At 26.2% G+C, this 26,786-nt stretch overlaps 2 protein-coding genes across 3 annotated transcripts; both read right to left on the reverse strand.

Annotated features, from left to right (window-relative positions):
* Window positions 1–2,035: 2,035 nt before the first annotated feature.
* On the reverse strand, window positions 2,036–4,099 carry LOC113557249 (mitochondrial cardiolipin hydrolase-like). 2 transcript variants are annotated; one of them, XM_026962661.1, is made up of 3 exons: window positions 3,870–4,099; window positions 3,684–3,765; window positions 2,036–2,796 (listed from the first exon to the last, which is right to left on the reverse strand). In XM_026962661.1, the coding sequence occupies exons 2-3, from the start codon at window positions 3,695–3,697 to the stop codon at window positions 2,184–2,186; spliced, it is 627 nt and encodes a 208-aa protein (XP_026818462.1). In that variant the 5' UTR covers window positions 3,698–3,765; window positions 3,870–4,099; the 3' UTR covers window positions 2,036–2,183. The 2 variants fall into 2 exon arrangements, with proteins under 2 accessions (XP_026818462.1, XP_026818461.1); XM_026962660.1 differs by having other exon boundaries at window positions 3,684–4,099.
* Window positions 4,100–7,020: 2,921 nt separating this feature from the next.
* LOC113556232 (serine/threonine-protein kinase 26) lies at window positions 7,021–13,561 on the reverse strand. The gene is made up of 10 exons (XM_026961055.2): window positions 12,848–13,561; window positions 9,832–10,056; window positions 9,601–9,766; window positions 9,008–9,165; window positions 8,758–8,943; window positions 8,538–8,683; window positions 8,213–8,423; window positions 7,899–8,105; window positions 7,527–7,720; window positions 7,021–7,452 (listed from the first exon to the last, which is right to left on the reverse strand). Exons 1-10 carry the CDS (start codon window positions 12,872–12,874, stop codon window positions 7,440–7,442), a joined length of 1,533 nt encoding a protein of 510 aa, XP_026816856.1. The 5' UTR covers window positions 12,875–13,561; the 3' UTR covers window positions 7,021–7,439.
* Window positions 13,562–26,786: the final 13,225 nt, after the last annotated feature.

Below are 26,786 nucleotides of genomic sequence, written 5' to 3' on the forward strand. Positions count from 1 at the left end.
TTATCTAGACTAACTCACAGTCATATTGAGTAATAAGTATGAATTTTAAGTTTATGAAATTATAACATTCATAACTTTTTGATTTGGATAGTTGGATATCGAAATTAGGAGCCAGCTCACCATTATATTTTATCATACAAAAATCTTCTTTAAATGTGGTGAAAAATTGTCAAATATTTTTAATTTTATTGTCTTAGATTTGAATTTTCTTTATCTTTACTCATAGTATTTAATTTGAATTTTTTTTTAGATTATGCGTAATTTTATCTACCGGTTTTTTAAACTTGGTTTCCCAAAATATTTCATCGGGCAATCCTTTAAAAATTTGATAATTTATTTCTTTGTAATATTTGTATTTTTATATTTCTTCTCAATTTATTGTATTCTGATGATACATTTAATACATAATATTGTTAGTATTCAACTAGTTATTTTGTTTGTTTGCATACATTTTCTCTGAACCTTTTAATTGTATCTTCTGAGTTATAATTAATGATATGATATATAAAAGCATTATTAACTATTTCCCATATTGCCATGTTAATGTTGTCAATTTTATTTCTATTTCGTCAAATAATTTTTTCGCTTGGTTGTATTATGAATTATCTAGTACTATAATATTGTAATTGTATTGATATATAATATATATTTAAGTTAATTATTAACCTATCAATATTTTTTAATCATCTAGATACAAAGCTGGGCAAGTTAATGATATTTTTTAACAGGTAAAATTATAAAAATTGTTCATGTTATTAAACCAAAGAACTATTATTATTGTATGTTCCAAAAGGTAAAAGTACACGTTTTGATAGCACACTTATAACTTCTAAAATGTGTACCAGCAATTTGTATACATTTAATAGTTCACACAATTTTATTGAAAATAACTTAACTTGTTTAAATCAAAATTAACACAAGTTAATTCAAAAACTCCTTAAGTTAATAATGATAAAAAAAAAATAACTTATTAAATTAAAAATTTAAATTAACTTAACTTTAACTTAATAACACGTTAATGCCCAGCTTTGTCTAGATATTTGTGTCGACTATCTCAGACATATATTTTATATATAAAAAATGTAATCCTTAACACTAATTTTTTTTCCTGAAAACATAATTTTTTCACTCCAAATTACATTTACTAAACAACTTTTAAAATTATGCTTAACTCTGATATGGTGTATCAGTGACAGAACCTAACGAGGGAACATGAGAAAATGTTTATGTTAATAATATTAGACTAGACACTTGATTATACAAAGTATAATTTAACATAGATTAAAATAAAATGTTTATACAATACATTTTACTTGGTAGTAATACATAACAGTGGCATGTATAGGAGTTATTTTCACTATGGGCCAATTTACTACCAGTATGGCTGCATATATAACTGGAACATTTTTTAGGTGACTGAGTTGATTTAATCATGACATAAATAATACAAATAGAGGGATTTTAGTTTATAAATACATATTTATTATTACATTATACATAAAGTAAATTAAGCAAAATGTTTTGATTGAATCTGAAATTTCACTAACGGCCTAGACCTGGAGGGCCCTCCTCTATATCCGCCACTAATACACAGAGCAAAGGGTGAAATCAGATTCGTTCAGTACACAAACACTAAGCAGGCCAAAGGATATTGTTATAAATTTTATCAAAACTAGTATTACCTATATGGTTAGACTGTGGTAATACAAAATTAATCTAGTGAAAATACAGGTTTAGGATATATATTTATATTATTGTAATAAACACATATATATATATGTATATATACTGGAATGGTGTGAAAGAAACATTGTGAAATGCCATTACAGTATGATCTAATGAATATACCTTAACACAAAAGTCAATAATACCTTATAAAAAAAGTAAATAAATAAACATCAACATAATCTATTGTCTTAATTATTTTACTATTATTATGTATTAGTTATTTTTATTAAAAATCGACAAACATTTCATTATGTAGTTTTGTTATGCAAAATTTAGTAAATATTAAAATATTTAAATGTTACAGCGCTGCTTTGTTTAAATTTGATAGTACAATTTTTCGAATATGACTACAAAAAAATTAAAAACTAAAAAACTTAACTTCTTTAATACATTAAGTATAAAAAGTATGTTTTATTTACATTAAACTCGGATTTAATATTCAAAATAAGCATATCTTATGGAATAAAAATATTTCTTTGCCATATTTTTTCAAAACCTATGGAAAATGGAATTATCAAACTTGGTAAATCTGTTATTATAACATTTTCCCAATTGCCATAAGTAGCTTGATGTGTCCAATTCATGGAACCATGAATTAACCATGTAGAGTCGATAATAGCAAATTTATTATGCATATAACTATTAGAATAGTTTTCTTGGTATTTTAATTTAATGCCATTTTTCATAAACATTTTAATTTCATTTGACTTTACTAAAATGCAATTACTAACTATAATCCTAATTGATATTCCTTGTTTATGGGCAGCAACAATCTCATTTGCAATGGACTTATTAGAAATAGCAAATACACATATATCCATTGACTTTTTTGCTTTTCGCAAACACAAAATGATTTCTTTGGTTTTAACGCTTGAACAATTTGGAGATAAACAGTCAATATTAAATGAATATTGACAGTTACAATTGGTTGATTTGATAGTAGGGTCATAGAACAGTACTTTGGTAAAATTTTTAGTTCTTTTCTTTCCATAATGTAGCCATATTAATGTTAATGTAGAACTAATACATGATACACATATCCAACTGATCAATGTATTTGACACAAAACTAAAAACAAAACCATAAAAATACATATAATAATAGTAAATAAACAAATATTAATCTTATAATCTTATAATCTTATAATCAAGATATCTAACTATTTAATATTGATATGTTTTAACTACAGATTTATATATTAAATACTCTGTTTCTTAATATAAAAGTAACCTCATGTGGGGACTAATTTTTATTTGGTTTAGACTGATCACACATCTCGATAAATATATTTTTGTTAACTTTTGGTATCATATTTCATTTCTGATGATCAATTGTGGGTGTTGTGTCTAAAAAAACTACTTTGCCATTTAAATCTTAGCAAAGTGCAAGTTAAGTTGTTTGGTTAGGTTGCTCTTAGTAGTAGTTGGTACACCTTAGCAGGGCACTAGGTAGGCCTTAGCGACACATATTGCTGTCACCGTGCACAGAAGCATAGGAAGCTAACCACCTGAGGTTACTTTTATATAATTATATAATACAGAATATATAAATCTGTAATTAAAATAGATATAGTTAAGAAAAATAAAAATAACATCCTGATTAATAAAATATTGTGTATTGTGTATGCCATTAACATAGTATGTACCATTATGTCTACATAAATTATCATATTAATTACATGGAGATGTTAAAATGGTTTTAAATCATCAGATATTTTTTTTTTATTGGTAAATATAACAACTACAAGATATGTATTAATACATAATAATAATATAATATAAGTTATATGTATCATTATATTTAAAACCATTTTAATACCTCTATATAAGTATAATAATTAAAAATAAGAAAAATATTTCAATTAATTATTTTAAAAAAAAAATTGGTTAAAAATTTTATAAAATATAACTTAAGACTTCAACTTAGTGACTCTCTGTATTATAATCATAGTTTACCTGTATCCCATCATGAGAAATAAATCTAGACATATGTAGAACTGATTGAAAAAGACACAGTTTAAGATATGTGGGTACGTTGCTTCAAATTTTAAAAATAAAATCAAGATATAACCGGCAAAAAATAAAAATTTGTATATTAATTTATATTCTTGAATTTATTAGGTATATAATAATAATAACAACATGATTAATGTCTGGGTTTGGCAGCAACACTAGAAAACAGCAAACATTAAACGCGGTATATGAATCACAAATATAGTTTTTTAAACATCTATATATTTTCTTAAATGACTTAAATCATTGAATACAGACAATGGAGTAACACTTGAATATTTTATAGTACGAAATACGAATGTACCATGACAAAATACATGTATTATACATGAATTTACTATAAAGATTTAAAATTTGAATCTACCGTCTGTAGAATGGTAAAAAACAGTTATTATCACTTTAAAATAAAAACTGATTGGGAAAAATATTATCATAGAACAATATGATAACATTGATAATACACGAACACAACATAATGTGATAGTAGGTTTGTTTACAATTTCATTCACCGTTTCACTGGTCAGTGGTTACTAAAGTAAATTTTATTTTGCTTAAATTATAGTTCTTTTGTATTTTAATACTATATTATATATTTTTATTCATTACGCAATAAGTATCCATCTTATTCACTCAAATACACAATTCGAAAAGACATAATTAAAAATTAAAGCATTAGTAAGCCATAAAATAAAAGTTATTTCTTATTACTTATTAATTTATTATACATACATGCCCGTGTATATACAAACGACACATACAATTTTTTAACCAATAGTTGAATGTAATGCAGAAGCTAAATATTGAAATCAGCCTCACAAATTATTGTCACTAATTTACCGGGTATTTAATCTGTGTATCATAAAATAAAAACCTAAAAGTTAACAATATGAGCCTACCCAACTATCGAAGCAGATACCTATATTATACATTATAATATCCTATTATTCTATAATCTGTATAAGTAGTAATATTGATTTTTGAAGAGACTGTCCTAAAATCAATGGTTGTTAGTAGTAAGTACTTACCTAATACCTATTATCTATAGACGCATTGTTATAATGATACAACTAGAACTTATTATTATTTTTTTTTTTTGAGGAGCATAATTACTTAAATATGTGTCTGAATTATAGGTATACAATTAAAAATTATTTTTTCAACATGGGCTAGTGTTGGAATAAGATCGTCGCAATCATAACATGGTATTGTTTTATTTTTTTCCCATATCACACACAGTCTCTTGCAATGGCGACGTTTGTTTAATGCAATTGCTTTGCCCTTAAAATTTATTTTGAGCTTAAGAATTAAAATTTGTGTGGATGAATGTATAGTTAATTAATATAATATTTTTTTTATATTAAATTGTTGTTGGCCTATGTCCTATAATGACAATTCTACATTACTATATATTTTTAGATTATTTTTACGTTGTGGGTGTATAGTAGGTGAGTCATTGTTTAAATACTTTACTTAGGGTTTGAAATATGATCCCCAATGTTTTCATACATATTATGATAGGAAGTTTATACAGACAAGTTTATAGTGTATCCCGCACTCCGGAGATAAGAAATATACAATTACCAAACATTTCTTAATTTTCAGTAATAAATACTATACATTATACACCATACACGATACATAATACGTATTATATACAACAATACAGCAATACAGCATAGTACGTTTTGTTACCTATGTACTAATGTACTGACAGCTGACTTCTAGAATTAAATATTTGTACATAGTAAAATATGTTTACGACCTAACAATTTTACCCACCCAAAATTGCCCCAGAAAAAATAAGGTCGTGACGTTACTGATTGCCATGCCACGAGTCTCACTACTAACAATATTTAGTGTTTTTATAGAATATAATATTCTTCAATAGTTATTGTTACTCCATTGATGTTTTCGTTTTCTTTTGTAACATAATATTTATCAAGTACATCTTTAAAACAAATAACTTTAATATAAATTAAAACAAGCATCAGTGTAAGTATTTATTGCGTCAAAAGTATATATTTGGGAAAAACCATTTGAGAAAATTAGAATTTTTACACGACACTAGTTTTCAACAAAATCAATATTATTTTTCTCAATTTTTAAATGTAAATATAAAAACAATTATAGTGAAATGATTTAATATAAAGTGCCAAAGCGGCATTGATATTGATTATTGATGGTTTCTTTTTATACTGGGCAAATTTAATTTTTTGATACCTCTTAATGCCGGATCACACGAGAAATTGAATGATTCATAAGATGATGGGTACTTAGTTATACTTAGTATATTGTCTTAACAAGTTTTACTGCAGGATATTATCCCATATATCTTTCCATACTGTATTATTCATGAATTATTGACCATTCATTCAGTATAAAATATTTAACATTTGTACAAAAAAGTGTCTAGAAAAGTTTTTTGGACAAGTATAAAAAATTAAAATCAAAAACCAATGAGATTGTATAAAATTCTATGTCCCTGAATGTCTAGCAAAAAGCAATAAATAACCACATGTAGCTCTGCTAAAAGCTAATGACTAAGGTTTTATATTTTTAATATTTTTTTGAATAAACAACCACAGACAACATAATATAAAATAATAATAAATATATATAAATTATATTATGTCTGTTTAGAACCATTAATGAATGTTGTGAAAATTTTTACATTACTTGGTGGCATTGCATGTTTTCATTTATTTCAAGAACGAAGAACTTGATCAATATTCTAATTTTATGCAAAGTTAGATTCACTGATTGCAGAAATATTAGCTGATATCTAAAATATTGAAGCAAAGTTAAGTACTTGAATTAAGTAAAATAGTACCTTCATAGGATTAGAATATAAATAAATATATTATATAATATAGATAAACAACAAAAACCATTTGGATTTTAGTTCCAAATCATGTGTACTATTTTTGTATAGAACTGAACATAATTGTAGCAATAGCATGTTTTCCATTATAGTGTTATACAAATAACATGAAATAATAAACAAAAATGTGATAATCCAATTTTAATAAATTAAATACTGTGTTAAACAATTATATTATATTGTATGCTTAAAATTTTAAATTTAATGAAGAAATAATTAACAACAATATAGAATTGGTTGTGGGCCATAAATAAAATATCTATTGATCTGATTTTGTAAAAATAAATATATAAGCATTTTTACTTTCATTTACTCTGATATTATAAAAATAATTTCAATTAATATTCTAAATTTTCAACAAAATTTTTTTTATATATATTTACTTAACATAGTAAAAAAAAATATATATATAATATTAATAATAATAATAATAATAATAATAATGATAATGTGTTAAACGTGTATTCTTGAGGGTTCATAATTAATACTATTCATTTGAGTCGCCCTCACAAAATTTAACACTAATACCCTACAAAACATCTTAGGATCTGAATTAAACAAATTTATGACACATCAATCATACAACAGTTCAAATTATAAACAAAAAAAAAAAAAATTAATAATAATAACTAGAATTTAAAAATTCACAGTATAACACATAAATGAAAAAAAAATAAACAAAATTAATAATAATAATCATAAAAAAGTAATTTGAAAGATGAATTTTATATTTATTGTCTGATTAAATTGATTGGCTAGGACGTTCATGAGAATACTATAACAAAATAATAATGTGAAAAAAATATGTTTAGCTGTCATCAATGTTTGTCCCTGTAAAATAAAATTAACATTTTTATAAGTAATTTTAAAATAAACAAATAATTGAATTAATAATGTAGCACTACCTAATCATATGATCTAGCATGTTCGATATTCTCTGTTCTGATAATGATGGTAATAATTTGTGTATCATTTCTCTGAGAAACTGATCACTTATTCCTGGGCTTGCGCGTTCAGCCAATTCAAAAGAGTTTTTCAACTCTTCAATAGCGTCTATCTTATAGGAAACATCATTTTTATAACGATATCTCTTTTGTAACTGAAAGACAAAAAAAACATAATTATCTACACACAGAAGCTAAATAGGTAATATACAAAATTATTAGGTAGGGTAAATCAATGTTTTGTATACATATTTTAAAGTAGTATTGTATGTTACGCTGCTCTGTATGCTAATAAATTGCATTATATAGATTAACATATTACTAGTAACATACCTCAGATATCAAAGGAAATATTAAAAGGGAAAGGCACGGAGACCAGCACGAGTTGTTATGATTTTGGTTAGTCTTGGGATGAACAGGTTGTTTCTTATTATCTGTATGTTCTGACATGCGAGTAACATTGCGTTTTGTTTCAATTTCTTTGGAATTTGAATTACGTTTGTCCAAATTTTTAGATCCATGAACATGAGAGACAATCAACTATTATTAACACCAAAATTTATGTTAAATTAATTATTTGTTACAAAAATATGAGACAGCAATTAATTTAATTTAAAATTAAATATTGTGAAACAATTATTAATTACATTTGATTCAACGTTATTGGATTTGTGATTGGATGATTTTTTAGATGATTGTAATGATCCATTCTGTTGAGTTTTCTTAGATAACAATTGAGATTGTGAAGAAGAGCTTGATTCAGGATTAGAATTTAATAAGGGCTTTAAAGAATTAGGTCCTCTAACAGTCATGATCCATGGTTCATCTAAATCACTGTCATTTTTACCAGAATCTTCCCTAAAATCAAAATAAACATTATACGAATTAAGGATAAATAAAATATAATATAATTTATAAAGCTCAAAATAAGACCATTAATTAGCTGTATTAATAATATTTTTTTATAATTACACATCTGAATTTTCTGATTCGGTCTCACTCTCTTCATTACGTTGCGATTTCCATTTTTTGTAACGATCAATAAGATCTACCAGGTATGAACTTTTTTTAGCTTTTCTGATGAATGGAAATTTTAATAGTTCTTTTGCGGTTGGTCTCTAAAATACATTAAATTATATTGTATAAAAAATGTAGCTGTGAAAAATATTATAGTAGTAATATAAGAGCTTACGTTTTCAGGATCTTTATTTAAACATGCTTCCACAAATTCTTTAAATTGTTTAGTATAATTTCCTGTCAGTTGAGGAGGATTATTTTTTGGGATCAAAAATAATACCCTCATTGGATGTAGCTCAGAATTAGGTGGTTCACCTTTGGCTAATTCTATAGCTGTTATTCCTAATGACCAAATATCCGCCTATAGAATCAATATAACTTTTAATCTTTGACTCGAAACATAACACTTTAAAAAATGAATGAACCTTGGAATCATATGCAGATTGTTTAATAACTTCGGGTGCCATCCAAAATGGTGTACCAACAAACGTATTCCGTTTACTAGTTGTATTTGTCAATTGACCAGCAACACCAAAATCAGCTAATTTTACATCACCAATTTCACTTAACAGAACATTTGCCGCTATAAAACAGAATGACAAAATTAAAATTATCTTTTTTTAAGATAGAATGCTACATCCGCACGTGTTGTCTCAGTCTAACAAATGTAAAACAGTAAACTGTTTTGAGGGGGAAAGAACTGAGAAGGCTACAGTCATAACTAAGAAATGAAATTTCTATTACATAAAAAGGAAAACTTTGGATGTGAAATAACGTTTTTATTTTTGCTTTAACGAAATTAAAATAAAAGTTATTCTAGTTAAAATTAATGGATTTTGAAACACTAAGAACTTATTTTGAATAAGTGATATAAAAAAAATTAAAACAATATTTCACAGATAATGTTCTCAACTATACTTCATATCAATTTGGAGTCTGAGTAGTTCTATCCTAACAGTTTTTGCCATGTCTCACATGTTTAATATAAATGAGTGTGTAGCATACACTTAATATTTACCTTTAATATCCCTGTGTAATTTTCGTTCACAATGTAAATAATCAAGACCTTTTAAGACTTCTCTAAGTATAATGGCAATATGCATTTCTTCAAAATTACCAGCTTTCATTAAATCAAGAGCTGACCCACCACCAAGATATTCCATAATAATCCATAGCTTAGTGCCCTAAAATAGAGTAATAAATATTTTTAAGTATAACTATTTAACAAATTTGAATGTATTTTAATTACTTTTAAATAGGAACCAAAATATTTGGTGACAAATGGACTGTCACATTGAGATAAAACCATTATTTCTTGTTGAATGTCTTCAATTTCATCTTCAGCCTCTTCCAGATCAATTATTTTAATGGCCACAATTTGTTGTGTTCGGTTATCTATACCTTTGAAAACTTCGCCAAATGAGCCTTTACCAATACGTTCTTGTTTGGTAAATATGAGCTCTGGGTCGACTTTCTATAAAAACATTAGATAACATTTGTAAAAAACATCAATGTCATAAGATCAAATAAAGTGTATAGTGTGTATAACACAATTTATGTTAATTTTAATAAATAATAATGGTAATTAAAAACACATAAGATAGTATTAAAAAAAAAAATTAATAAATATTTATTATTGAATTTCTGATATTGCCAAAAAAATGTAATAATATTAATAATAATAATTAGAAGAAAGATTTTCATGATATTATATATTTGTTCTAGTGTATGGAGTTAAATGAGAGTAAGATATTACATTTGCAACTCATGAAACATCAAATTAATAGAACATTTTTTTTTGCATAAAAAGCACATTTAATACCTTAAAAAATATTCTAGAATAAAAAATAATATTATTTTAAATAATATCTAATAAAGAATATTTTCCATTTTTAAGAATATACAACATCATATAGGTATCTGGTATTTTAAAATAATACATAAAAACCACATCTAATAATGCCGATATTATTTAGTTGAATGATCAGTAATTGAAGCTGGCGTTACATTATTTTAGTTTTGAAACCTCAGATTTCTTTGCTGTATTTTAAAATTATCTTAATAACAACTTATAAATATAAATATATATCTTTAAATGTCTTTAAAATAGTTTTTAATATATTGTTAATGTAATTGGTTTTTAGTATTAGGTACAATTTAATAAACAGTAAATACTATTTAACTATACATAATTATTCGATGTTATCGTGATTAATGATAGGTACTGATAATAAATGAATACTTTGGGTACCGATGAATAAATTATATTTAATTATTTCAATGTTAGTAAAAAAATTGGTCATGAATATAGTAGTTTGTATACTTTAAAACAAGAATTGATAAAAATTATAATTTACTATATTAATAATAGATAAACTAATTTAATTTAACAGACTATTTAAAATGTTAATATTTTGAAAAATATAATTATTAGTCATCATTAAAAAGTAAATACTACCTACAACTGAAAGTCAAAATGATGTGCAGTGGCACATTGAAATAGGCTTTTTCAAGATGATTGCATCAAAACCAAAGTTAGTAAGTGGATTACAGGCAATATATTTAAACTATTAAGTGAAAAAAAATTTAGATTAATTCATTATATTTTAACAAGGTTAATTTAATTTATAACTCATATTAACGGTCAGGTATATTTTTAAGAATAAAAAATAAATAAGTAACATACTTTCATATATAATTTCATAAGGGGCTATTTCTCAAAAGCAATTTTAAACTCTAAAATGTTGATGTAAATGAATATGCTAGTCAGATCCTATACAAAAATAATAGTTACTGACTTATGTAATTTCAGAAAATTTCAGAAAAAAATTTGGAAAAAACGCCGTTGCTTTAAAAATGTTTAACTTTAGTTTTAGTTATTACATTTCAATATCTTATTAAAATCTTTAGAGTTATAAGAAACAAAGTTGGAATTTTTTAACCATTTTTGATAACATTAATATGTGTGATAGATACACTATCAACACTATTGTGTAAAAATTTAGTTAGGAAAGTAAAATAGTTTATCAATGATTATTGATTATGTAAAAATTATTTTTTTTTTTATATAAATTATTGAAAATTTCATTGAATAAGTTTTTATACTGTCAATTATAACTTGTTTGACCTTTTAAGGATAAGGATAAAAATACTTAAGCATAAGTTTATAAAAGGAAAATCGATAAGTCTTATTAATACTGAACGAATAAAAAAAAACTAAAATAAACCTATAAATGGCCTTGATAGGTATACACTCCCATTACCCTTATGGCCTTACCAATCATTCAATATGTTGATGTTTCATTATCAGCTAAGAAATCAATAATAAATATTAAATACCAACTAATTTATGTAACAAACATTGTTATAAACCTACTCTTTTTAGAAAAAAGTAAAGTTTGGTATAAAAAATAAAATTGTAGCTAATATTATTAAGTCGCAAATATTTATAATTTATTGTCATTACCTAATTGCTTTGATTAGACTTAATTTATTTTTAATGAGATCTAAGAATTATATAACTTAACTTTCAAGTGGATTTTTGATTAGGTAATATAATTATACAATACATCACATTAAACTGATATTGATTAAAATAAATATATCTAAAAAATCAATTATATTTTTTAGACAAAAACACAATAAGTTTATCGTTTACCCATTATTTATTTGTTTGCTGTTTTTACTACTATGTAAGTATTTAAATACATCACATCTACTATCTATCCGAATCAAATATGTAAAATAATACATTATTTTTAATTCTTGATTACTGATAAAATAGAATATGGTGCTATGATAGATACCTACTTCACCACCACCTACCTGTTGTTTTACATTTTTATACTTAATGTAAAACAACAAGATGGTAGTGATAACTTGAAGTTATAGTAATATACATTTTAAATAAATAGAATGTTTAACATTTAAGTGTTTTAGTTGGTTATTACCCATTTATTAGTTTTACAATAGGTGTACTAGGTACCAAACGTCATACCAATCAGTGGATACATTGATATTAAGTATGAATAATCTCAACAATTTGGAAATAGTATGTAAAACCTAGGTATTGTAATTCAATAAAGAACTATCTAATTAGTTATGATTCAAGGGTGAAATAATTTGAGTAACTTTATGTGTTTGCCCTCTAAATGGGTTTAAACCTAAATACGATGGTATTGAGTATTGTTTGAACGGGGTTGTCTGAGAGTACCGTCCGACTGTGGCAGACAAATGACTTAGGAACTGACTGCGTAAACACTCACTTCGTTGAAAGCCATATCGTTGGTCATTTATGCAGGTGTCGTGCGTGTATTAGCGATGACCAGGCAGTTATTGTAGTGTGACCCGACTGTGGCGAGCGGACCGCGATGATGGTCTGGTAGTGGACACCGTAATCGTCGTTGTGTGGTAGTCCAATTGCCACCTTCGACTCGACCACATCATTCGAGGCAAAACGGGCCCGCGGCGGCGGCGTCTGCTCTCGGCTGTCCGCTGTCTCGAGGACGAGCGCGTCGCATTTGTCGCGCTCGGGGCGCCGTTTCACCGCGGCGGCGGCGGCGGCGTATTTCGCCCGCGACGCGACCGTTCTCCGCCGACACGCACGTCTATCGCGTACGGAAAATATCGAGCGAAAATATAATAATAGTGATATACAGATCAGAACTTTTCGGTATCGCGATTTCGTTGGTCGTGCGCACGTACGACACGACGATAAGACAATTGCAAAAAGGACGCGTGTACAAGTGTAATGTGTACAGCAACTAATATCAATTATTATTATTTACTGTGCGTAAATAATACTATTTACTAAGAGTTAGGTTCTGTTTAATTCGATTTTTCACCTCAAATTTGATAGTGACGATTTTATTGTAATAATAATAATAATAATAATTTGTTACCGTACGTACACAGTCTGTTGTTGTGTACATTACAGCGGCGGCGGTGGCGGTGGTGACGGCAATTATTATTACCTACACATTCCAAACCTCACCGGAATGCAAAGAGGTTGTATGATACGGCGGCGGAGTGGAGAGGAGCCGAGAGCCGCGCGTCGACTGTCGCGTTCGGCGTCGACCGGCCTACGGGTTACGACGATTTTACACCTGTCCTGTCGCCGTACCTACACCGCGCCGCCACACTGGCATACGCGGCACACAGACTAGGCGCGACGCGCGCGCACACACACACACACACACGCGCGCGCGCTACCGACACGCACACACAATATTGTTACGCGCGATCGTATTATTATTATTATTATTATTAATTATTGTCGTTGCAGAATAGTAGTTGCTGTAGGACCTCAATGGTCCGGCGAACGCGGTAGACTGTAACGGTACGTTTATTAATCCGTTATTAATTTATCCGAATTCCTGGAGCTTATGAATAATAATCACGGACGACGGGACGAATGCCTGCGTATTTATTTATTTGTTTTATCCGCGGCGATTTCGTTATTCGGGATCCCCTCTCGCGATTCCTCTGCGTCGCGCCCGCAATTATATTTTAACAACGATATCAGGTGTAGCCTATAATAGTCTGTTGTTCAAAAATCGTTTCCAATTGTGTATTGAAGTCACGAATAGCGCGACTATAATAATAGTAAGTTAGAGGTACCTACCCGAAAAAATAGTATCACTGATTTTTACACCGACATCCAGCTAATCGAATTACTATAATACAACTCGACATTTCTTTTTTTTTTTTTTTTTTTTATCGCAAATGATTTGGCGCAACAACACAATATCTCCTTGTCATCGCTCATCGCCCATCGAGTACCTTATTAAATCATATTATTATGATATAGTCATAAAATATAGTATATTTGAATACTATTCTAAATACATTAAAACAAATATATTCGAATAAGTATTCTGAATATCTTTTTTTAGTATTTTTATTTTATATTTAAATACTAAATTTGAAAAAAAAAATGTTTGTGTTTATAAATTATAATCCTGGGTAGTGGTCATTAAAATTATAAAATATATAAAATATAGTATTAGCCATAGCCCATAGACGGCATAGACCTTATACTAGTTGGCTCTATGTGCGGACGTGTGGTCTATGATGATGGTATTACTGTATTAGCACAAAAAACCCGATAAATAGACAATAGTGATAGTAATTTGTTATTGCCAGTGTAGATATTATCCGTATTTTGAGCAAAATAAGTATTAATAATTAATAGTATTCTCAAAGTATTCGAATAATTTTTTGAGTATTCCAGAATGTATTCTAAATATATTTTTTGAAAATTATTCGAATACGTATTCTGAATACCTTTTCAACCGTTTATTCGAATACGTATTCCAAGTACAAAATAAAAGTATTCTTTACAAGACTGACAATACTGTACAGTAGAAAAACCTATGGTAATCTCGACGACACTTGCGGTCTGAATCGGGTCGAGCTATTGATGAGGTTCTAAATCTCGTAAACTGTATTTCTGTCGACGAAAATATTATTATTAAAAAAAATAATAATAATAATAGTCGGTAATCAAATTCAGTCTGTCGGTCTGTATCATTTCGTGTCGGAATTCCGCCCAAAGCCATTAATAATCCGTTTGTTTGAGTATATATATATATATATATATAGGGTTAATTTTTTCGTAACGAAACATTCAGTCGCCACACGGGTACGGCTCGGCAATAACGGACAGTAATAAATAATGACAATAATAGGTTTATAAAACTCACGTTTTTATCCGCCGACATCAAATCATATTACGCACTCGAAAAGTCGTATAAATTATTATTGTCTGTTAATTGACGGTTATTTTTTCGTCGCCCAAATAATGGCTCTTATGACCGTATATTTTATACGTTGGCATATAGATTTTAATTAATGATGGTCGCACAATCGAAAAGCACGATAAATAATTTTATACATCATAATATTATTATACATATACCTATTCACATTGCGCGTATGTAGAGCTCCAATATCAATATTAGATATATACAAATGTTTAGAAATGCATTTTATTATTTTACAATGCGTTAAGTTCGTTTTATTATATATATTAGTAATACATATTTCGATTATATCGTGTTGCAGCGTAAACCTGCAGCGGCAACTCGAGGTCTCTTGTGGCATAATCATATAATATATGATTTAAGTATTTGACATTTTTACATCGAATTAAAATATATACCACCCCTGGTAAAGGAAGATGCACAAAAACCTAAAAAAAATACAGCCTTGTAGTATTATATAGATTTTTGGGATATTATTATTTAGTTATTTGGCATTTAAAATGAATAAAATATTTCAATCTTAAACTTTAAGGTTGGTTTCTTATAATAAATTAGATCTAGCTTATATTTTAGATATAAAAATTTAAAATTCCCAGCAATTTTCAAAATGACCCTGCGTCCAGACGGGGAAAGAATTAAGGAAAATGAAGAAAACGAGAATTTTTATGCAAATCTATAGTTTATGACAGATGGTTTTTTTTTTTTTGGTATTTCTCAAAAATAAATAACCGTAGATACTTGAAATATTTCAAAATATTTTAACTGTTTTTAAGCTATTTGTAGGCATAAGAAATTATCAATTTTTTTCTATAAATTTTTCTCACTGTTAGAAACTTTGAAAATTAAATATAGGATCTTACGTAATTTTTTCTTATATTTATGTAAAAAATGTAAAGAACATAAGTATAATTTATTTTTATAAACATTTGAAGTTTAAACTTTGACAAAATTCGTCAAAATCACTAATATTTGAAAAAATTCTTGCAGTTGAAAATGTATAATATGTGCTTTATTTATTGGTAAGGTTTGATAACTTAATATTTAAGTTACTTAGTTAATATTGAAACCAAAAAATCTAAAAAATATTTAAATATGATTTTTTTTTTATAAGCATTTTAAGTTCAAATTTGGACGAAATTGCATTTTTAAACTAAATGAATAATGATATTCAATAATAAGTTATAATTTAAGAACATTATTCATGAATCGTGGGGACATAGAACTTTTACGTGTATAATTTAATTTATACACACTGCAGTGATTTTTTAAAATCAAACGTTTTCAAATACAATTAATTCAATCTACTGTAATACAAATAGTAAAATAAATTACTTTAATAGCAATATCAAGAAATATAACATGAAATAAACTTAATGATATTATAGGCTAATTGATTGTCTCTGTTTAGAATTAGTATTTTTCATAATATAAAATAATATATCATTGAATTCAAATGTAATACATCCATCACAGTTGCCTATATTCATCGGCACCTACTATATAATATAGCAGAGCGGTATCTACTTGTCCACCTTTTTTCAAAATGATTTTCGTATTAAAAAATATTAAAAAATAAATAATATATAAGTTGCGTGAATTCACCTCGGAGACGTGTTCGTTTGACCCCCTGGATTTAGGACGTGACTCGTGACTCGTGCACTCGTGCAGTAAATGTGTAACAGAAAGTGCAGAGTAGAAATTGTTAAAAAAAAAATTTTACCAAACACGACTGAAAAGTATAAATATTTTTAATACAATATAACATTTACCCAATTCAGTTATTTAGGTACTTTCCTGTACAAGCTTTACAAGTTGTAATCATTTTGATACTACATGACACATATTTTATTATTGTCGACTAATATTATATTATTTTTTTATGAATAAATAACATAATAGAATCTATCAAGGTATTTTAAAGTATAAAAGCATTGAATTTCTGGACATTTCCGGTTATTAACTATACCTAGTCTAAATTCCAAAGAACAAGGTAGAACTAAAGAATTACGTAATATAGTCGAAGCGGGAAGCATTCCGTTTACTGTTAGTTGGTACAAAGCCGTTAAGTTGGTATTTACTATTTTATCATAAGATTTAATTAAAATCTGTAAGACTTCCATTCCGTAGAATCGTATAACTTGCATTTATATTTACTTTGATATGTATATTATTAAATTAATCATTGCTTTAGATTTAAAGAAACCCTCACTGACCACAATCGTTTGTCTAAATCTGAGTTTGGAAAGAAGGGATATTTAGGTGGTTGTGTCGGTCTATCCTTCACTCATCGAAATATGTCTTACAGCGTTGTCTAATTCACATATTGATCATTGACTACTGTATATATTTATAATAATTATTAATTATCGTTATACAAAAATGTCTCAACAAAATTTATTAAACTGATAAGTGAACTTATCGTAATACGGGGACCAATTTTATAAGAGCACGATTTGATTGGACCATACATTTTGTGATAAGATTGTACTAATTTACAAATTATTTAAATAGTATTTATATTTCCCATAAACTTAGGACTGAAATACAGTGTTGGTATGATATTTTTTTATAAAATTTACAATTTTAATAAGCAGCGCATTTGAGTATTCAAAATATAAATTGTTCTGTAAATTATATAGAAGTCCTCTAGTCTGCTCAATTATTATCGAAACAGGTTGTAATATTATATTAATAATAGATAGATTATTAGTATGTTTTTTTAAATAACACGCGTTTATAAAAAAAAAAATAGGGCAAAGTAAATACTGCTTGTATTTCAGTTAATCTGGGTTACCTGATAAAGGTTATATTGCTTGCTTATTTAAGGCCATTTAGATTCATCGCCATTTTAACTGAGCCTCGTGAGTCGTGACGCATCTTTATCCATAGATGGCATAGATAATAGTTCATAGAATGCAGTATTATTATAGTATCATAAGTTCTCTTAAATCAAGATAAAAGTAAGAAAATATGTATTAGTATAGTTGTAATTATAATATATTTTTTTCTAATTCTCAAATGTGCTAAAATAATATGTAAAATTAAACTTTGTATACCTATGACCTATGACCTATGATATGTAGGTACCTACTAATAGTAATATTAGACGAATTTTGATCAGATCTAATTCATGTAATAAATAATATTTTACTTTTTTATTATAATTATTCCTATACTATATATATATAGATAATTAAACCTTTAAAATAAAAACTCCATCTTAATCATTTGCATATTTTTATACGTAAATATATTATGTATTGATATTTAATTAAAATATTCGTAACTATAACATAAATTGTAATAAATTTACCCGTATAGGTAAAGTGGTATGAGACACTAACAAATAAAAAATAAATACCGTTATCAAAAATGACTGCAATGACTTCATGATTGATTAAAGGAATCTAAAATAAATGACTCGATACCCAGCGCTTTACATTTTATAATATAATATTATTATATTCCTTAAATATCAAATTATTTGTACACATGTATATTATTATGGTTAACTCAGAGTAACGTTGGTTTGACAACAAGAGGAACAACTTGTAATGTACGTATTTTCGGACACACCTATATTGTGTACACAACACTTTTTGTAAAAATTAATTTAAAAAGGCGTAGGTACTTACCGGACGTTTCGCTCGTCTCTATGGGTTCCATACAGGCATACAATATTATTTAACTTGTCTTATCGTATCGAATTTTAAATCCATAGTTATTAAAAGTATAATTTGTATTATAGGTCTGAACCTATTGTCATTGTTTAATAATTACTCCGAAACTAATACATGATTTTTTTTTAAATGTTTGAAGTCCTCTGCAGAACTTAGATATTTTATAAATCTCTTCCCAATAAAACAATAAGAATTGATGCATAATATTATATAATATGTTTGTAAAATTGTGGGCGGGAGTGTGTTAAATTGATTTGAATTGTATTTTTAACATTGTAAGTATATAGCATATTATATTAAAATATTAAATTATTTGTTTCAGAGTTTGGGATTTAGAGCATTAAATTTGCTTTTTTTTTGGCTTGACTTAAAATGTAATGCAGTGCTATGCAAATTATTATGTCATATGTTATTATGATTTGAAAGTGTTTTTCTTTTTTGCTTATTTTGGTGATTTGTTTAATGTTTTTTATAGTTTATTATTTTTGTTTGTATATATTACACTTAGAGATAACGCCGCAGTGACAAAAACGCTATATTTTTTTATTATTCTTCCTTCAATGTGTGTTTAAGATAGAATTTTGCTTTTGTATTCTATTATATATATAATACCTAGAAGTTAGGCTAATCCAACTTAATACTTAACTCAATTTTACTTATTTTTAATATAACATGATGTGTCGGTCGTTGATGACCATGGGGCAATACAAATATTCCAACGTTGTAATTTTAACGCTACAGGAAAAATAAACTATATATTAACGTTTCCCGGTATACCGTAGATGGCGAATATTTTCGAGCAGTACCGTTGGTGTTATGACATATTATTTAGTCGATTCTCGGTTATGCTGTTCGTCGTATTGTCTCAACGTTGTATGTGGTCGTATATTAATTTAATTTATAATGGGAAAATATAAGTAAATTGTTGAATAAAGTACAGTTTTTAAAAGTTATATATTATCTGGTTATAAGATCTGACACTTTTTTTCGCAGACGGGCATATTTTATATTGTAAAACAGTAGATATTTGATTTTGAGGAAAGACCTTAATACCTTATTCTTATTTATTAGTTTGGGTTGGCGGGTGGGAGGTGCGTAGAGTAAACAATTTAAGATTTTTTTTTTTTTATGTTTTTAAGTGCTTTTTTGAGTGCTTATAATGAAGTTTTATCATTATTTTTGACGAATGACAACTGTACAATACTTAAATACTTAAATATGTCTATATCGTGTCATATCAATGTTAATTATATGCTGTTATTATGGGTTAAGAGGATGTCTCACTACCATGACATGTTGTCTCTATTTAGTGCCTTAAAAATGCGTAATATAGTAAATTTAAATTTAGTAGTTCTCATTTTACTTCATTAGTTTGTTTATTGTGAACAGTGCATTTTTAGTGTCTTTAGTTTTAATATTCGAATACTATATATTATAGACTATACAATTTTAATTTTGAATTGAGGTTTTTCATATTTTATACACTCATAATTTGCTTAAAAATCAAAAATACCGTACAAACTTACCGAGAGAACAGATATTATGTTATTATCTTTACATTTTATAGTTGATCAATTTTCACCCTAATATTAACGAAAGTGCCACAAAACTTAGTATGAACTCATGAAGTTTCTGAATGTAAATTGTCACATATACCTATAATTTTTAAAAATAAATGCGAGTGTACATTTTGATATTATATATTCAAAAAGAGAACCAATTAAAATTATTAGTATAATATTGTTAAGTTTATAATTAATTAATTACAGTAATCTATAATAAGTGATGAGAATATATTTTATACCTATGTAGATTAATTTTAAGCTAATATTCTCTATTGTCAGTATCCTATTTAGTAATCCCATTTATACTGTTTTACGGTACCTACAATAAGATATTATTCACTCAACATTAAATAAGAATAATATAATATATGGTATAAATATATTTTGTTATACTAATAAAGTACTAGTAAAAATATAATAAATGCAATGTTTTTGAAAAGAATTAAATCAAACTATCATAACACTAAAATACGAAAAAAAATTAAAATGACTTTAATAGTTATATGAAAAACCATATCATGAAATATACTCGGTGTGATATACGCTGACAGATAGCCTTCGCTCAGGATAGTTTTTCGGATACAATGATATATTACTGAATTCAAATTTAACACACCCATTACAGTGGTCAGCTCGACAACTAATGTACAGCAGAGCGGTACCCGTTTGCCTATCTTTTTATAGGTATACAGGAATTTTCGGATTAATATTATTCTTCAGAATATGAAATTAGAATTATTTGCTGATATTCAAAACCGGAAAAGATTTGAAAAATGATAACGATAAAAAGTTGTAAAATATAATTAATTTTTTTTTAAAATGTTTTGTTATTATCGCTTTATGTTATATTTATAAATATTTCCGAAAACACTAATACTTTTTGAGAAAACAATGAGTTTTATCTTTGAAAAATATACATCAGTATATGTATGTATTATATTCATACATTTAAGATAATTATGTGAAAATCAATACTGTATAATACCTATTATATAGAAAATATTTTGGTATTATACATAAAATATAAAGCGTTAAACGGCACCACATATAGGCAAAATAAGTACATCAATGCAAACGTTTCTACTTTTTAGTAAGCAATTATTAACAATTTATTCACTGTATAATATTATTAAAAATTAAACATAGAACAGCAATTTTATCACAATACATTAATATATTAATTTTAATAGAATTTAATTTTTAATAATTATTATTTTACAATGTAGGTATCTCAACATTATTATATTGTATTATATTATGACAGTTTTTTTCTGCGTATAATATGACATATTCTACAAACACCTGTTTGAAGCATAATAATTATTGTCCTTCTTAACGAAACTCATTTAATGTCTGTCGAAATAATATATTTTATTATTGCAGAAATATCGGATATTTTTGGTACTATTGACGCCACTTATAAGACTCAGTTTGGGACCATTAAAGTAAGTCTTATAAGTTATAATCGAATAAATCTTATAAACGAAGTGGGAAAAAACAAACAAAACTTTTAATTGATTATTTACTTTTTTTTGTTGTTGCTATTTTGCTTTTATTATTATATATTAGATATTATTAAATAAATAGAATACATATTATTATAATTAAATACATATAATATATTATATAAATTAACTTACAAATATTTTTAATTTTTATTATTTTTACTTATTAGTTATTACAAATGAAATCAGATAATGTTAAATATTTTTATTTAGTATGTGTACATTTATGATATTAATTATTTATTAAGAAAGTATAAAAATAAATTATTGTGATTTGAGTTTGTTTGTTTTGTTTATTTTTTATTATTCCGGAGACATATTACTCATACTCGCTTGTATTGTAAATTAAAATAACATATGAATTGAATAACCACTTCAACAAATATAATTTTTCAAAACTAATTTATTTTAATATTTTATCATAAATATCTACATTTTTTACTTTTTTTTACAAATTTTTTTAGAATTATGACTGATTTATTTATTTATTTTTTTTTTTTATATATTTGGTTACGTTTGGATTCTAGACAATTTTTTAGTTTAATAAGCGACTGAACTTTATATCCGCGAGTCTTATAAACGTCGTTTACTGTATTTTATTATTAATTAGATTTTATAATAAGATTTATAATTTCAAACACTGGATGAATTTTGAAGTTAAACTTCTTTACGCAGGGTAGTGAGGAAAAAAAAAGCGAACGGGCGGCCGTACGAACGCAAACACGGACATGTTGTTGTGCGCAGCCGCGGATTGTCGTTGCTGTATTTTGTAAACATGGGTTGTGTCATTAAGCGACAGTATTTTTAGTTGGATTATTAAACAAAGAATACTCAACAATAATATTAATGAGATAAATATTTAGATAAAAACGGAATGATCGTCCGAGATGATTTCATACGGTCGTCGGGGCGGCGGTGCGAAGCGTATCAGTACGTCATATACATAATATCACATAATAATAATAATATTACGTATTATAATTTCTTTTCTTTCTTTATTATCCTCATTACCCCATTCTATCTATGCCTTACTTTCTTTTTCACTCACTCAGTGAGTACCGTTCAAAAGAAGTTTAACTTCCCGCGCGCGTACTGGTAACACACACACGAGTTTTTTTACTATATCTGAGTATATGACATAATAGATATAGCAATAAAATATGGAATTTTAATTGTACACTTTAAGATGTACAAATATGTTTTGAAATAGGAATCAAATTTTAGTAAAACCGTGTGTAGTAACTTGTGCAGTTTTCAAACCGGTTTACGGATGTCTGCACTCTGCAGACTAATTCTTTGCATTTAGTGATTGAAATATTGTTTTATAGATACAAACAAATCAATGATCTAAATTGTACTGTTTGTATGGTATATAAACCTATACTAAAATCTCCAGCTACTGTTGAGTTACGGAAATCCTGGCTAATAAAAAGACAAGGCCTCTACCATTTTTATCTTAATGGCATAGTATGTACACGTAGTAAATATCTAGCAATTAGTAGCAGAGCTTGCGCTAAAGTAATATTAGAGCTTCACACCCTGTTTGTTTTTCAGAAGTGAAAAAATTTGATGCTCGCTTCGCTCGCGTATAATACATAACACATACTATATATCATAAATTCATAAATATTAAATATTGTCAGTTTAAAGTTTAAATAACAAAATTCCTTAAATTATATTTTAATTAACAATAATTAATATTAACCCTTTCCCTGTTGAATTATTTTTTCTCAGTTCACAGCACTGTGCTAGGATTAAATTTTATTTTTAAATATTTTTTTGTATTGTTTTATATATTGTTATAGTTCAAATAATAACTATCAATAAAAAAAAATGTTCTAGTGACTTTTTTAGCATATATTAGTTAATTAGGTTAGTAATTGGTTCCTAAATAGTCGATAATGAACTATTATTTCAGTTTATCAAATAATGACAATTGGGAACCCTGGGAAATCAAATAGGTTATTTTGCTTATAACTTTTTTTAAATTTATCATATATTTTTTTTTTATTGTCTCTTTAGATTCGTCTAATTATTTACCAATTAATGATATTATCACATTATCGATAACAGCTTTTGTTGATTTTTAAAATGATAGGACGAGTATGTGCGTCTATAGCACACCAAAGTCGTTTACATAGGACGATTATGTGCGTCCATAGCAGTGAAAGGGTTAATTTAATTTTTAAATTTTTTTTTCTTTCTTATGACAACCTATTCATCGATAACAATATTTTCTAATTGGAGATGGTTATTAATTTGAGCACAATCACAATATTTGGTGGCATAACGCAATGGTCATGACCACGGTTTATCTTAAAGACCGTTGTAGATTTAATCTCTTGATATTCATAGATAAATTATCAATGTTTCAATCATAGTTTCTAAATAATTTGAAAAAACAAAATAATGTCAAACGATATCTATGTTATAAGCTCATACCCATATAGAATTAATTATTAAAAATTCAAAACATATTATTTTTTATGAACTGCACAACATTTAAATAAGAACTGCACATTAGCGCTAATGCGAGTAGCAACATTTTTAAAATATTATATATTATAAAATATAAAATGTCGATCGTAGATATAACGACATACATAATAGTTAAAATAAGCTAATAAAATTTAATTAGCTTATTTTTGTATAGTAATTTGTCACCAACGGTAATTTCATATATTATGTTGATAAAATAATTTTAAAATATTTTAAACTGACAAATGAATATTAAATTTCTATACACCTATTATAAATTATTAAATATTCTTGTTACAAAAATAAAATATGTTTGACAAGTACACAAGTAAAATATATACCTTTAATATAAATTAATAAATTACAATTTTTAATTTATTATTATAAGTGATTATATTGATCCATAAAAAATAATAGCATAAGATATTTGTATAAAATTAATGATAGAAACAGAGAGATGGATAAACTAGGTGCGAATAAAGTCGTTTTAAATAACGTCATTTTTGTATTCGATTTAGAATATTCATAATATATTAAAAGTAATAAATGCTTAGATGTTGACTTTAATTTAAATTTTACTGCTAAGGTAAATTATATCTACTATTTACTTATATTTCAGACAATTTAAGTACCCATCTTTGATCTAATCGGAAGCACAAAATGTGTCAGACTTTGATTTTTATCTTAAAAGTCCAGGTACTGTTGGACACAACCGCGCCCAATGTCTCAAACAGCTAGTAAAAAGAAGCCAAAACTAAAATAAAAGATTTAAAAAAAAATTACTACCTATATACGGCTGCCTACTAAAAAAATAAAAAGGCGATCATAATATAGGTAAGCTACATCAATACATCCTGTATATAACCTAAATAAATTTATTGGTAAATCAATTTTAAATTTAAAAGTGCTGTTTACCAGGAATAATTTAAAACGAAATTCAAATGGTGTAGGGAAATATTTACAAATAGGGGTATTTATTATCAAATTTTATTCACCGTGATAATTTTTTTTATATACGCTAATATTGATTGAGTTCATTAATAAACTGTCAACCACGTTACTATTTAATCTGAAAAGGCTCCATTATATTTAACTGCAGTTATATTATTATAAATTGAATATTCTTTATTATATATATATATAGTATTCTATAATAAAAAACAAATATTATCAGACATCACATATGATAAACTCGCGTAAAGTTAATTTTTTTCAAACTGTACTAACTCTATTCTTGGAAAAATTTGTATTGATGAATAACCCTAGAATTTATAACTCATTTTATATTATTTATAAATGCACTTGAATTAGTTAGTAAAAAAAATTGTATAAAAACGTATAGTTCAATAATTATATTCTATATTAATATTTATAAGTTATAAAAATATAAATTAAATTTCACAACTGAAATATGTAAAGTTTTAATTTTTACTCTCTATAATAATACGACGTACTATACAAAAGAACTCACGCGTGCGCTAAAATAATTAAATTGTTGTATATCTATTATATACTTATTTATTAGTTTTAGATATTTTAGTCAAATGTAGTATGAATAAGCACCAATTTAAACGTTTATTTTATTCCGAAATTATTCAGTTGTAGGTAATTATCCAGGTCTTACTATACGCAAGAAATATAAAATATATTGTAAAAAAATGTATTAATTCACTGTTGTACATACCTGTAATAATGTAAAATATACTCTTATACACAACTATATATTACAATAATTACGTTAAATAGCAGGATATTTCTCTCTAATTAACCGGAACCCGTAAAATGTTAAAAAAAAAAACCTTAAAAAAATTCAAAAATAAAAATCCAAACATACTAAATTATTTTTTTCATACAACTTGAATTACCGAGTACAAATAATTATGGTTAACCCAAAGGCAAAAGATGTTTTATCTTAATAACTTATTTTTGTTTTTATATTTAATGTTAGTCTGATTTTGTAAATTATTGTTTAATAGCAAATATTTACAAGAATAGTTTTAAACTTAATAACCAATAGGTAATAATTATTATTAATATTTAATTTATTAAATATTTTTCGTTATGTAAACACGTTTTAACGTTTATGCAATTAACTTCACGTTTCATATATTCATTTAGTAGTACCGTATATATTTTATGAGTTTAAATATTATTTTAAATAATGTCCAATGATTTACCTATTACCTAGACATAGTTTTCCAATAAAGTTTTA

The sequence above is a fragment of the Rhopalosiphum maidis genome, chromosome 3 (assembly GCF_003676215.2).
Source record: "Rhopalosiphum maidis isolate BTI-1 chromosome 3, ASM367621v3, whole genome shotgun sequence".
NCBI classification, from domain to species: domain Eukaryota; kingdom Metazoa; phylum Arthropoda; class Insecta; order Hemiptera; family Aphididae; genus Rhopalosiphum; species Rhopalosiphum maidis.

Coding starts and splice junctions, on each gene's coding strand:
- LOC113556232 (XM_026961055.2), bottom strand. CDS start 12,874: ATGACCAACGATATGGCTTTCAACGAA. Junction 9,166..9,600: donor ATTACACAGGGATATTAAAG/GTAAATATTAAG, acceptor TCTGTTTTATAG/CGGCAAATGTTCTGTTAAGT. Junction 8,106..8,212: donor CCAATAACGTTGAATCAAAT/GTAATTAATAAT, acceptor TGTTAATAATAG/TTGATTGTCTCTCATGTTCA.